The 12,506-nt window shown below is 29.1% G+C and overlaps 1 protein-coding gene across 1 annotated transcript; it reads right to left on the bottom strand.

Moving 5' to 3' along the window:
• Nucleotides 1-878: 878 nt before the first annotated feature.
• Nucleotides 879-11,392, bottom strand: LOC145752164 (inter-alpha-trypsin inhibitor heavy chain H3-like). Its single transcript, XM_082568389.1, has 30 exons — nt 10,835-11,392; nt 10,499-10,631; nt 10,206-10,336; nt 9,750-9,882; nt 9,251-9,342; nt 8,955-9,169; nt 8,643-8,758; nt 8,287-8,397; nt 8,001-8,091; nt 7,551-7,674; nt 7,169-7,351; nt 6,809-7,035; nt 6,579-6,735; nt 6,340-6,463; nt 6,070-6,209; nt 5,575-5,742; nt 5,265-5,399; nt 4,894-5,041; nt 4,454-4,649; nt 4,166-4,265; nt 3,904-4,030; nt 3,713-3,825; nt 3,331-3,416; nt 3,093-3,181; nt 2,826-2,950; nt 2,395-2,635; nt 2,128-2,265; nt 1,845-2,012; nt 1,403-1,584; nt 879-1,141 (listed from the first exon to the last, which is right to left on the bottom strand). Exons 1-30 carry the CDS (start codon nt 11,371-11,373, stop codon nt 988-990), a joined length of 4,686 nt encoding a protein of 1,561 aa, XP_082424515.1. The 5' UTR covers nt 11,374-11,392; the 3' UTR covers nt 879-987.
• Nucleotides 11,393-12,506: the final 1,114 nt, after the last annotated feature.

Raw genomic sequence — 12,506 nt, forward strand, 5'->3', positions numbered from 1 at the left:
TGCACATAACTTTTATGAATATTAATATTATTTAAAAATATTTTTAAAATAGGTTCATAACGTTACTGCAGTTGTTTTGGTAAATTGAATTTCTAATTTAAAAAAAAAAATTTGTATAAACTTATAATTATATATGCATATGACCTCACCGGGTTACTTAAAGGCCAACTGGCCAAAACAAAAATTTGTCCTAACTTTTTTATTTTAAATTTTTTTTGCAAATTTCTTTATCTGTGATTTAAGTTAGACAAGTGCGCATCTAATAAAGCAATTCATTTTGGATTTTAAGATTTGACAAGTTTTATGTAATATGCACATAACTTTTATGAATATTAATATTTTTTTTAAATATTCTTAAAATAGGTTTATAACGTTACTGCAGTTGTTTTGGTAAATTGAAAAAAATAAATGTTTAAATTAACAACAAATTAACAACAATATTAACTTAAAAGTTTATGATTTTTTACTTTGTTTTAATAAACTTAACGGTCAAAATTGTCAATAATGCAATTACAATATTTAAAGATTGTATTTTAAAATATTGTAAAGGATTACGATTGACTACATTATACATTACTTTTAATGATTTATTATCTGAAGAAACATCACTGACGTAAACTGAAGTAACATCACTGACTTTGTCTAAATGTTGAAGCATTGATTCTACAAAATGATATAATGTTTCTGTTTTGTTTTCTGCACTGATTGATTGTAGAGGTCTGAATTAACTCTTTAGAACCTAGGAAAATACTAAAAATAAGTTTAAATTTAAATTTCTAATCGATTTCCAATAAAATCTTTTTTTTCAGTTGCTCACTTAACCTATCAATGCAACCAAACGGTTCTATTTAATAGTACAAACATTTTTTAAGCTATAGTCATCAGAGATTGTTGTTTATTTTATATGTTTAACAGCATCAAGAATTAAACAACAACGTAGATATAAATGTATACAATTGATCTTTTGTTAACGATATTTTTAAATATTTATTTTCTGGGTTTTTCTAAGATACGGGATACTAAATATCCACTAAGACTTTTTCCAGTTATTATGTTCAGGTCGTTTATAAACCAACATTTCGTGAATTGATGGTTAGTTGGATTATAAACGGATCTTTCTTGAACATCCAATCCTTTGTTTCTAAATTATTAAGAAAAAAGTTACACAACGTTTACGTTTTACTAAATACGAAAAAAAAATTTAAAATTATTTTTTGAATTTCCAAGAAATATTGTTTTAAAAGGTTTATTGGAGAGTTGCGTTAATTTTTCTTAAAATAATTCAAAATTGTAAAAAAATATTAAAATTAAATTATAAAATATTAACACATAAAATAAATACAATTTAATAACTAAAAGGTTTAATTGCTAACACTTATTAAAACATTTTATATTAACTTACTTAATTCGTAGAATTGCATTGTCACCCCGGTAAGGTAAGAAATTAATAAAGGCCGAAAAATGTTCTTTTTTCCGGGGAAAAATGGCAAGAATTCCTGTCATTCGTTCCGAAAAACCAATATGTTCTTCAACTCTTAGGTCAACATGATCCAAGACTCCAGGAAGCTTACTATGTGTGAACACCTGTATGTTAAAAGCGTTACTACTAAAACCAACTTGCCTTATTTTTGTTACATTTAAGTATTACATTAGTTGATAAATATATATTATTTAAACTATTTATTGATATGTATCTAAACTAGTGCTAAGTGGTACAGTTAATGAATGTCATAACCAAACCGTTTTTTTACAAGTAAAGCAGCAAATCTCCAGTCTAAAATATGGTAAAGTAAATACTTTAAATTTCAAATGTAGTAAGCTAATGTTAAATTGTTTAAAGTCACCTCAAACTGTACACGGTTTTTGATTGAAACTGTCACTAATGACGAGAATTCTGTGCCAGGCAAAATTTCAATTAATACTCCACGTTTTTGCGTTGTAAGTAATGCTGAAGTAGTAAACTTCCATTGCTGAAACTTTCCCACCTCGATTAGTACCTCACTTGGCATTATCTAAATGGATTTTCGTTTTTTAAGTTTACCAAGGTAAGATGTTTTTGATGAAATATAAAATTAAACTGTTTATTTTTCAACGAATATTTTGATATTGCTAAAAAAATATTCTTACTGTAATTTGCACCCCGTGATTTGCAAATACGATTCCAATTTCTGAGATTAATGTGCTGGAATCTTTTTCTTTCGAATCTTTAGCAAATTTTGCGTTTACAGCAATCCCAGATATAATATCATGTACAATATTATATATCTAAAAGATATAAAAAATAACACTTTTAAGAAATAATTTAGTTTTAAAGTGTAAACTTAAATAGGCAGTTAATTTGAAATGGTTGCTCTTGAAATAATTAAAATTTTTTAAACAAGTTAATCAACATACCCGCTTAGGTTTAGCTGACGTGTTAAAACATATACTGAGTTGGTTATGCAACTGCAATACAATTTGTGGGTTTACTTTTACTTCCTTCTGGACATCTAAAATAGATATTGCTTTCTTAAGTTTTGTTTTCGGTGCTGTGTCAAGACTTAGTAGTTGAACATAAGTTTTTTTGGGATCTTCATTAGATGGCGTCGGCCTTTCTATAATCAACGCCGTAAGGGCTGGAGCGACCAAATTAAATCTAAAATAAGTATTTGTAAATGCTTCTTAATACATTATTGGTCCCTTAAAATTATAGTTTTATGGGATAAATGTATAGCAATGTTAAATGCTTATATAAAAAAGTTATCAGTCCAATTAAAAATTAGATAGGCCAAAGGGCTACATTAACAGGGCAGTAAACACATCCAATCTTATTTTAATTAACATACTGAAGAGCTTTTGCTATAACAAAATTTCGAATATTCAATTCGTCAGCTTCGTCAGTGGCTCTAAGTTGACGAAGTAGTCCATTTAATTCTAGAAAGTTTCTTAATTGTATTGGAAATTGTGTTATCTGTATAACAAACATGTTAACAATACAGTTAGTATTAAAACTTTTCTTATTTTACTAATCTTAAATAAGTTATATAGTCTTAGAATGACACAGAAAAACAAAGTACGTTAGAAAGCATATATTTAAAATGCATGACACTTACATCAACTTCTGTATTCGAACATATCCCAGATAAATCAGTAGGAAGAGCAACTTGGTTGATATCTATGCTATTTTTATCATCTCTTACCGCTAACGAAAAATAAAAACATATTTTGAAAACTTTAAGTAAAAATAAAAAATAATTATTTTGATCGCACCTTTCTAATTTTTTTTTTACGTTTTTATTACCCAATTTTACTATAGAATCGATTTTGTTTAGTTTTAGTAATTGGTTTTACCTCGTATGCTAAACGGAATTTCGCCATCTTCAAATTGTAATTGTGATTGGGGATCTATTTCGCCAACTACAACTAATTCTTGACCACTAAAGCCATACATTAAAGATTTGAAACAATATATTTTTAGAAATTATAACATAATTAACTAATAACGTTTATTACAAAATATTATGCGTTTGGCAATATTTACAATTGTGGCAATTTTAAATTAAAATTTTATTTTCTTGAAAAATATATATTTGATTAAAGTTTTTACTGAACACTTGTTGGTAAGTTACAAAAAATACACTATTATAAGTACGCAATGCTATTTAGAAAAGTGTAAATAATTAACATAATCTAAGTTAAAACATTTCCAAAAAACAAAAAAAGTTAAACGAACCTTCCGATTCGATCAAATCGGCTTGTTGACACAAGTTCAATAAATCCAGGCGGATAACTTATGTCAATTTCTGCTGCTATGGGAACAGATATTTCGCCATAAAAATTTGAAATCTAAAATTTAAATAAATGACCAAATAAAAAAATATTTATTTTAAGCATAAACCCGTTGTTTGTGACAACTTTTCGTACCTGAATGTGTGCGTCAATATCTTCAAAAATCTGCACGAAAGAACCTTTATTTCGAGCGGCAAGCCCAGCTAAAAATCGGGAATCAACCAAAGAACCAAAACCAATCGTATTTATTCCAAATCTATTTCTTAAGATTAAAAAATATATAAAATGTTTCTAACAGTTTTAGCCTTAAAAAAATTTACATATAACAAATTTAAAAAACTACATATAACAAATTTAAATATTTTTTTCAATCAAAAGTTTTCTGTAAAATAAATACCTATTTAATTCGGTGACACTAGTCAAAATGGTAGTGGAGTTAGTTTCACCAACATTTGGTCGACCATCGGTTAAAAATACAATGAAGTTAGATGCTGGATCTGTTAAATAAACAATTGTGTTAGCAAATGTTTAAATATTAGCAAGATTTAAATAATTTAAATTAACCATTCAACTTTTTTTTATTTTTTTTTTTAACTTTTTTTTTTTTTAACTAAACAGTTCAGTAAAATCTATAACAAAATTTCAATATATAAAAACGCTATTTATTTAAATAAGCTATTAATACTTGTTTCGGTTGTTGCTGTGTTTTCTAATAAAGATATCGACATTTCAAGTGGAGTTAAAATATCTGTAGCACCCTGAGGGACAACTGTTCGCAAAAATTCTTTTGCATTTGCAATATTTCTTGCATTTCCCACCATCATAACTTCAGGCCGCCAGACTGTGGTAATTGTATTAAATACAATTATGTTGAAGGTATCCTATAAAATATATATTTTAACGTTACCAAAAAATTAAAACAGGAAAAACAAAAATTGTCAATAAAAAAATTAAAGAATTTTGTAAACGTAGTTTGATAATAAAATAAATAAAAAACTATAGAACAACAAACTATTTAACACGTACAAACAGTAAATAGCCATGCTTCCTTTAATAAAGTCATAACCAGTCCTCTGTTTCTTTGAATCACATATATTTAAATTTAATTTTTAATTTTTAACTTGCATTGGTAGTTAGTTCATCCAAAATAACGTTCATAGCTTGCCTAAGTTGTGAAATCCTACGACCAAACATTGAGCCAGATATGTCAAGAGTGAAAACAACTCTCTTAGCAAGTATATCGAAATCAGGCACGTAGAAATGAACAATAACACTAAAAAGTGAAATTGGAAATTGGAAATAGCAAAAATAAAAGAAAGAAGATATACCTATTTTATTAAAACAGGAATTAATAATTTAGAGCGTTGATATCTTTTGCTTTAAGTTCTTTTAGTAATGATTTCGTTAAATTTTACAAACTTATTAGCCCAGCTAACTATAATTTTAAAATCACAAATATACTCTTTATCATTTGGGGCAAGTCCAGCCTTACTTACTCTCCTACTGATAAATAATTTCCAGATTGGCTTCCCTGTACACTATATTCAATGCCAAACCTTCCGTTCAAACCAAAGGGCGAGTTTCTTGTTTGCTCTTCAGCACTTGGTTGGTACATTACTTGAGCATTATTTCTAAAAATCAAAGTTGAAACTTTTTACTTATCTCTAAAGCGGTATTAATAATTTTGGTAGATAAAATAAATAACTAATTTTTGTGTTATACATCTAACTTATGCCAACTTCAAGAGACACGAATATAAGCAAATGTTTGTTACGATTCTACCAAGCAAATATGCTCTGTACATACCCTCGAATATTCGTTACAGGAAATATTTCTCGTGGGCCAGTAGTAGTTTGTTGGCTGTTAAAGCCAAGAACCCTGAAATTTTCGATATTGTTTGTCTCGCATATCCGTATGTCGATTGAAAAATTTAAAACTGCTTGTGGCATAGCAATAGCCAGGTCAAACATATATCTGTAACAAAATACAAAGCAAAATGTTTAATTTACACTACACTAAACATTGGTTGTTGGATCAGTTAAATTAACCTACTGGATGCTTATTTTTTTGAATATCTTTATTACCAATATGAATAGGTCGACTTCACGTTACCCCGACCCAGTCTCCATTTGACTTTGGCAGTTAAAAATATTATAGATCACAATTTTGAGCTGCTTGTTAAGTATTGGCTCAGCTTAAGTTGATACTGTTTATAGCGGCTTACTTAAGGGCGCTACAGCTTGTGAGCTGTAGGGTCAACCCCAGAATTATTTTTCTGTTTAGTTATGTTTGTTTACTTACCTTCCTCTTTTCTGTTGGACTAATTGTTGATATGTAAGTTGAATTGTTACCTCAGAAAATGGTTCAACTCTTACAAAGGTTCGAAAAATCCGATCTGAAAACTCACGAGCAGCAATGTGACCAATTAAACGGAGGGTTCGCTTAAAAAAACAAAAACTATTTTATTTTTTTAAATTTAATGTTTACGTTATGTTTTTCCCAATGTGAGTTTTTTTTTAAAGTGGCAGACTAAAAATTAGTTTACTTGCATTTTGTATTAAGTAAACTTACAGCAATAGACTCTGCTTCCACTCGAGCAACAAAAATAACTCCATCTATTGTCAGGGTAAAATTCGAGATAAAAGCATTGGCTGGTAGTAATACAAAAAATTCGGAATTGCGGGCAACATTTGCGCTATAAAGCAAAATTAAAAAATAATTTTTCAAATTAAAGAATGAAATTTAAAATTTGATTTGATTTAAATAAAGCCAATGCTTCTACATACACACAAAAAAAACAAATTTCTTACCTATTGTGGACTATGCTGGTTATAACAGTTTGTGCAAAACGAGAAGTAATGTCGGATCTCATATGGAAACTTGTTATGCTTGGTGTCGATCTTTGTCCCACCACTAAACGGCATGTTGTTGCAATTGGCGACATAAGTGGAAAGTTTGGCGATTTTGCTGTTTGAAAAAAGGCACATTTAAAAAAACAACCTGGCAGAAATTTCAAAGTTCTATTTGAAACTGAACTTACCAATGATTGTTATTACTACCGAAGTCCCGAAAGGCGTTTTGTTGTTTGCAACTATCTGAAAGGTTGCACTTTCCGATCGAGTTGAATCAACCTCTACAGAACTCGGTGATAGTGATCCGTTTACTACAAACCTGTTCTGATTATCGTAAACACCCAAATCAAATTCTTCGGTAAATGGACCAAAGTGATTAAGATTAAAAGAAACAACCACCGGTTTGTTGTCTGGCCTTGAAAAAAAATAAAAAATAATTCAACTCAACTACATTCTTAAACAAAGAAAATATTATTGCATACACTAGAAAAAAGAAAAAATATTTACATAAACACTTAAAATTTGTTAAAAATATGGCAAAGATTTACCTTAAAATTACATTCTCAAAATTATTACAGGTAATTTTAAGATCGACAAATTCAATCTCGCGAGGTAGTACTCGAGTAAATGCAAATCCATTTCGGTCAACCCCCGAAACTGAGATTAGGAATGCCCCTCTAGGTGGGTTGGTTAAAGGAACTCGTAAATTATTTGATCTTGGAAAGGCAACACTGCAAAAAATATTTTGTTGACAACCCTGAGAATTATTTAAATTTTAACACACAATTTAAATCTGATTTTAAAAATCAAAACAATAAATTTAAAGTAAAAAGTACCATAACATACAATATTTTATTTACTCGCTGAAGTCGTAATTATTTTTTGTTAGTTTTAAACAAATATGTATATTTTATATAATAAATAACTCGCCTGTGAGATTGAATAACTACCCCAGTAATCGGGTTAACGCAGTTTATTGATGATATTTCTTCTTCTGGCAGTTTCCCAAAAGTATCCAACAAAACAATAATTTTATCTTCGCTAATAGGCTGCCCTTTTAGAAAAAAAAGATAAACTGTTATATTAAAAAATAAACTAATTCTTTTTATATATTTAATTAAGGTCGACTTTACGACCTTAACATAGAGTAACATCCGTTACTTAGACCCAGTCTCAAGTTGCCTACCTCAGTTTAAGATATTATAGGTTATAATTGCCCGATAATTAGACTGCTGATCAAGTATTGACTCAGCAGAAGTTTATACCGTTTATGGCATCTTACTCAAGGGTGCTACAGCATAAAAGCAGTGAAAATCCAACCCATGACCATGTATGGTAAAGTCAAGTGTTTTGACCACTACAATCTAATCTAAAACTTACTGTCATTAAATCTTTCAAGAACAACGTTTCCGCCAATAGTAACATTCTTGGCTAGGGTGACAATAACACCAAGAGTACTTCTAGCCGTGATCTAAAAAAACAAATTGCTGTAGTTTAACTTTTGTCCCTTTTCCTAAATAACAGGTAAAAACAAACATTAAAGTAAAATAGGGGAAAAAGGAAAAAACACTTTGATAATTTAAAACATGCCATATGTCATAGTTGTTATACATTACCACATCTTTGTCATGACATAAAATATTTTTATGCAAAAAGTGGTATTTACTCTAGCTCTGCACTCCGTTCCCTCATCAAAAAAACCTTCAAGCCTCCATTCTCCAAAGTTTTCTTCAACCAAAATTCGACCTTCAAACGCTCCCCCTCTTTCCACAACATCCTTTAAAAATATTTAAAATATTGTTTTTGGTAAGTTCCCTTTAACTTGTCAATGTCATCAGGTAATAAAGATTCTTTAATTACTAGGAAAAGATTTTCCTGAACAGTTTAAATTACCTAAATATTCACCAACAAATACATTTTTAAATGCAAATACCTATTTATCAAAATACTTAAAAAAAGGGTTAAAAATATAATAAAATAGGGTAGTGATATAGTTTAATAAGGTTAAAATTTTTCACTTACCAATATGTTTAAAAAGGTGTCACCAACTTCGGCAAAGGCATCAATGCAGCCTCCTGTTAATTTTATGAAAACTTCCGAGATTGAGGAATCAACGTTGAAAAATATTACAGGCTCGTCTGTAACAAATAATGAGATAAATTTTTTGTATTTATAAACTAAAAAGCTAAATAAAATGTTTTAAAAAAAAACATAAAGTGCATTTCAAAATAAAAGTAACTTATTTTTAACTGCGTCATCTAAACTAAAAAGTGATAAAGAGATATACTCAAGCACTTTACCTTTTTAAAGATAATATACTAAAAGTCAACATACCTACAGTTAGCGTTTGTATTACAAGATCAACAGTAGACTGTCGAACAGAATCGAGTAATAAAGTTGCCATAGCAATATCTCGATCAGAAGTAGAAAAAATAAGATATTGTCCATTAGTTCGATCAGCAATATATCTAAACAAGTCACCTCCATATAGAAATGATGATGTGTTACATCTCAAATTATATAAAGGACCACCCGGTATTGTAGTATCTCTAAAAATAAAAATAACGTAAAATTTTATAATAATTTCTAATTTAACAAATTTATAAAAATTTTAGAAAAAGTTAATATACCGTTCATCAAAACATGTATTTTGTCTCACATCTGCTGTCAAGAGAAAAGTTATTGTTATATCTTTTTGCTGAGCTTGTGATACGACAGTGTGCTAAAAATTTACATTTAAAAGTTGAACAAAAATACAAGTTAATAATATTCCAAGCTAGCAAATGCAACTTATACAAAGTCGGTTTCTACAAATAACTTAAACAGGCCTAAACAGATGTAACGCTTTTTGTCTAATAGTCCTTCGTATAATAACCTGTAGTAATATCTATAGTATTTTATTGCGTAAGATTTACGCCAACCGTCGACAAACTCGTAACACCAATACTAATACAATACAATTTAACACTCTAGGTGTAAACACGTGACATAGAATAGAAGACTTAAGAGTAAACAACAATATGGCGGATTTGTTACACACAGCACCTTTATAAAATAGTTTATTTTGATAATAATATTAATAAAAGTTTGTCTATTTTACCAGCAAGCATATGTAAAAACTTTATGCACCTGAAGTTCAACGTCCTTTGCATCATTATCTGTAAACACAAATATTGTTGAACCAAACCGACTACTTTCAATCGCTTGAAGAATTCCTCCAAGAGCTAATTCAGGTCTATCCCCTCCCCCATTTGCAACCAAACTACAACGACGAAGTATTTTTAACGCAAATAAGTACAGACATCATTTTGTTATTTTATAAAATAACTGTTTTATGTGTTTAAATAATAAATTTTTATAAATTTACACAAATAACAAAAAAAGAAAAAAATGGATCATATGTACTTTACGTCTCTTATTAAAACTCTTGTACTTCGCAATCCCATCTAATTTTCTCTCGTACTTTATTGGCCTAGCTTTTTTTTCCTAGCGTATTTTACGGTCTTTTTTTCATCCGTACTTTACGATACTTACATTTTTTTTAAAACCGTTAAGTACAAGTGATCCGAAAAATGTATAGCTTACGCGAAAACAGATTCGTTAAATACCCTGGGATCAGTAGTTACAGTTGCAGTAAGAACTTCTGGATCATTAAACGGAGCCAAAACAAAATCTTGTGGTTGATCTATTGAATCCAATCTTTCAGTTAATATAACCTATGACAAAACGTAATAAGTAAAATAATGTGAATTGTATAGCTATAGCCTATATTTTTAGCAATAAAGTGTTAAAATTATACTGAAAATAAATGTAAAAGAAATCTTTTCTTGTTAAATAACTTTAATTGTTTTTAAAAACATTTATGTTCAAAAACTTACCTCTACTCTTTCTTTAACACTTTGAATAACCTCGCGCATGCTTCCTGTTGTATCTATGGCAACGGATAATGATGTCCCAGTTCCTAACTCGAGAAACCGACCAAACAAAGCCTCACCCAATTGATTTCGTAGCCTAGGTAAAAAACAAAACACAAAAAATTACTTCAGATAATAAAAAAAAACGTTTGGTAACCTTTTTCTAACAAAAAGTAACTGTTTGGTAAAAATAAAAAAACAACTATAGGAAATAAATTATAAAATCTAAAGTTTTTTTAATTAACAGATTTATTATTTTTAAAAGAAAATTTTTAAAACAAATAAAATATTCCAAATTACCTTGACAATTCTGCCTCAATTGTAAGTTTTACGTCTTCAAATCTTCGAGTACGCACGCATCGAGAATTGTCCCAAAATCTTGAATCGGGTAACTGATCTCCTACATCTAGATACAAAAGTAATCCGAACCTCTCCCGAGCTAGATCAAGACTAGCGTGAGTTCCCGCTCTTGCGGACGCGTAAATGTTGTTCCGAAGAACCACCCGATCCCGGTCGCTACCTTGCGGACCCGCGGGACCCGGATCTGCGTACAGCATTCTAAGAATCACCTGTTCAAAATTTCTAGAAGTCGCTTGAGGTCCGTAGTGAGCTAAAAAGACAGCAGACGGAGTGAAATCGCGAATTTTGTTAAGATCGAACGGAGAATTGTCTCCACGAAGATTGTCCGCAAAATAGGATGCCGCAAACTCCGAAAGGGTCCGAGTGAGAAATGGGCGAAAGTATTCACACACCCTTAGTGGCCTTGAATCTGGTGGTGGTATCACACCTTTAACTAAATTTAACCATAGCGAAAACAAAAGAATTCTCGCGAAAATCATGTTGATTTTAGAAAGCCTAAATTACTAAATAAAATACAAATTACTAGCACAAATGATCCGTTTTTGCTTTCTTAATCATAAATTTAATTCATTATTGCACAAAATACCTATTACTGACTATACCCAAACTTGGTGTATGCACTAATGAAATAAAAAAACGTTTTTCTTATCTGTTACTAATATTATGCTTTTTAATACGACTAGGTTTATTTTTTCAATTCTTCTATATTTCTAATATTAGTATATGTTTGTCTTTATATTGTTACATTGACAATAAACGCTGCAGAATACGCCCAAATACTCATACGCAGCGCATATAACACATAAGTAAACCATAGCAACTTGACATTCTAGTTTAACTACATGCTGAGGTTTCAACACGTCTTTTTGTGTTTACAAAATATAAGCGTTAGTTGATTTGAAACCTTAAGCACAATCCAGATAATTTAAATTCAATGAGGCAGACGTGTTATCTTACCCGAGGCCAATTTCAAGCCTTTTTTAATTTCTAGGAAGCCTGTCTGATAAAATTAAATTAAAATCGAAAATCTACCTAAAATATTTTGCATATTGTAAGAATAAAAATAAAAAAACACAAAGTTGTAATATATAGACTAACAATAATATATTATTAAATATACAATATTATATAATTAAATAAATATTTTTAAGACTCTATTTTTTGTTTTATATTACAAAGCTAATGTTACATACTATAAACTAACTCATTGCTAAAAATAAATATTTTGAACTTTTATTATACATTTACTTATGGTTAAAAAAAATTGATTTTAATATTAATTAGGCCAACAGATTCGCTGTGCCCAAGATTAAATTTTTTGTTTACGAAATTGTAATCTACCGATTTTAAATCAGATAATGTGAATCATAAAAGTAGTTCAGAGTTTTAAAAAAAAAAATTAATAAAAAAATTGATTGAATTATTTTTAAATTTAGATAACAAACGAAAACTTTAACCTATTTGGTAGAAAACAATAAAATATTATTAAATTAAAAATATATGATAACTTTTTGTTTAATTACAAATCGATTAATTTATTATTATAGTTTTACAAATGTCGACAAACAAATTAAAGAATATTTACAATGTGGGGTTGCTAACAAACTAGCAG

The sequence above is a fragment of the Corella eumyota genome, chromosome 5 (genome assembly GCF_963082875.1).
Source record: "Corella eumyota chromosome 5, kaCorEumy4.1, whole genome shotgun sequence".
NCBI classification, from domain to species: domain Eukaryota; kingdom Metazoa; phylum Chordata; class Ascidiacea; order Phlebobranchia; family Corellidae; genus Corella; species Corella eumyota.

Bases quoted from the DNA above. Each gene is read 5' to 3' on its own strand.
- LOC145752164 (XM_082568389.1), bottom strand. From the start codon at position 11,373: ATGATTTTCGCGAGAATTCTTTTGTTTTCGCTATGGTTAAATTTAGTT. The intron at 5,743-6,069 runs GTAAGTAAACAA...ATTTTGTTACAG, and splicing joins GTCCAACAGAAAAGAGGAAG to ATATATGTTTGACCTGGCTA. The intron at 3,417-3,712 runs GTTCGTTTAACT...GTATGGCTTTAG, and splicing joins CGATTTGATCGAATCGGAAG to TGGTCAAGAATTAGTTGTAG.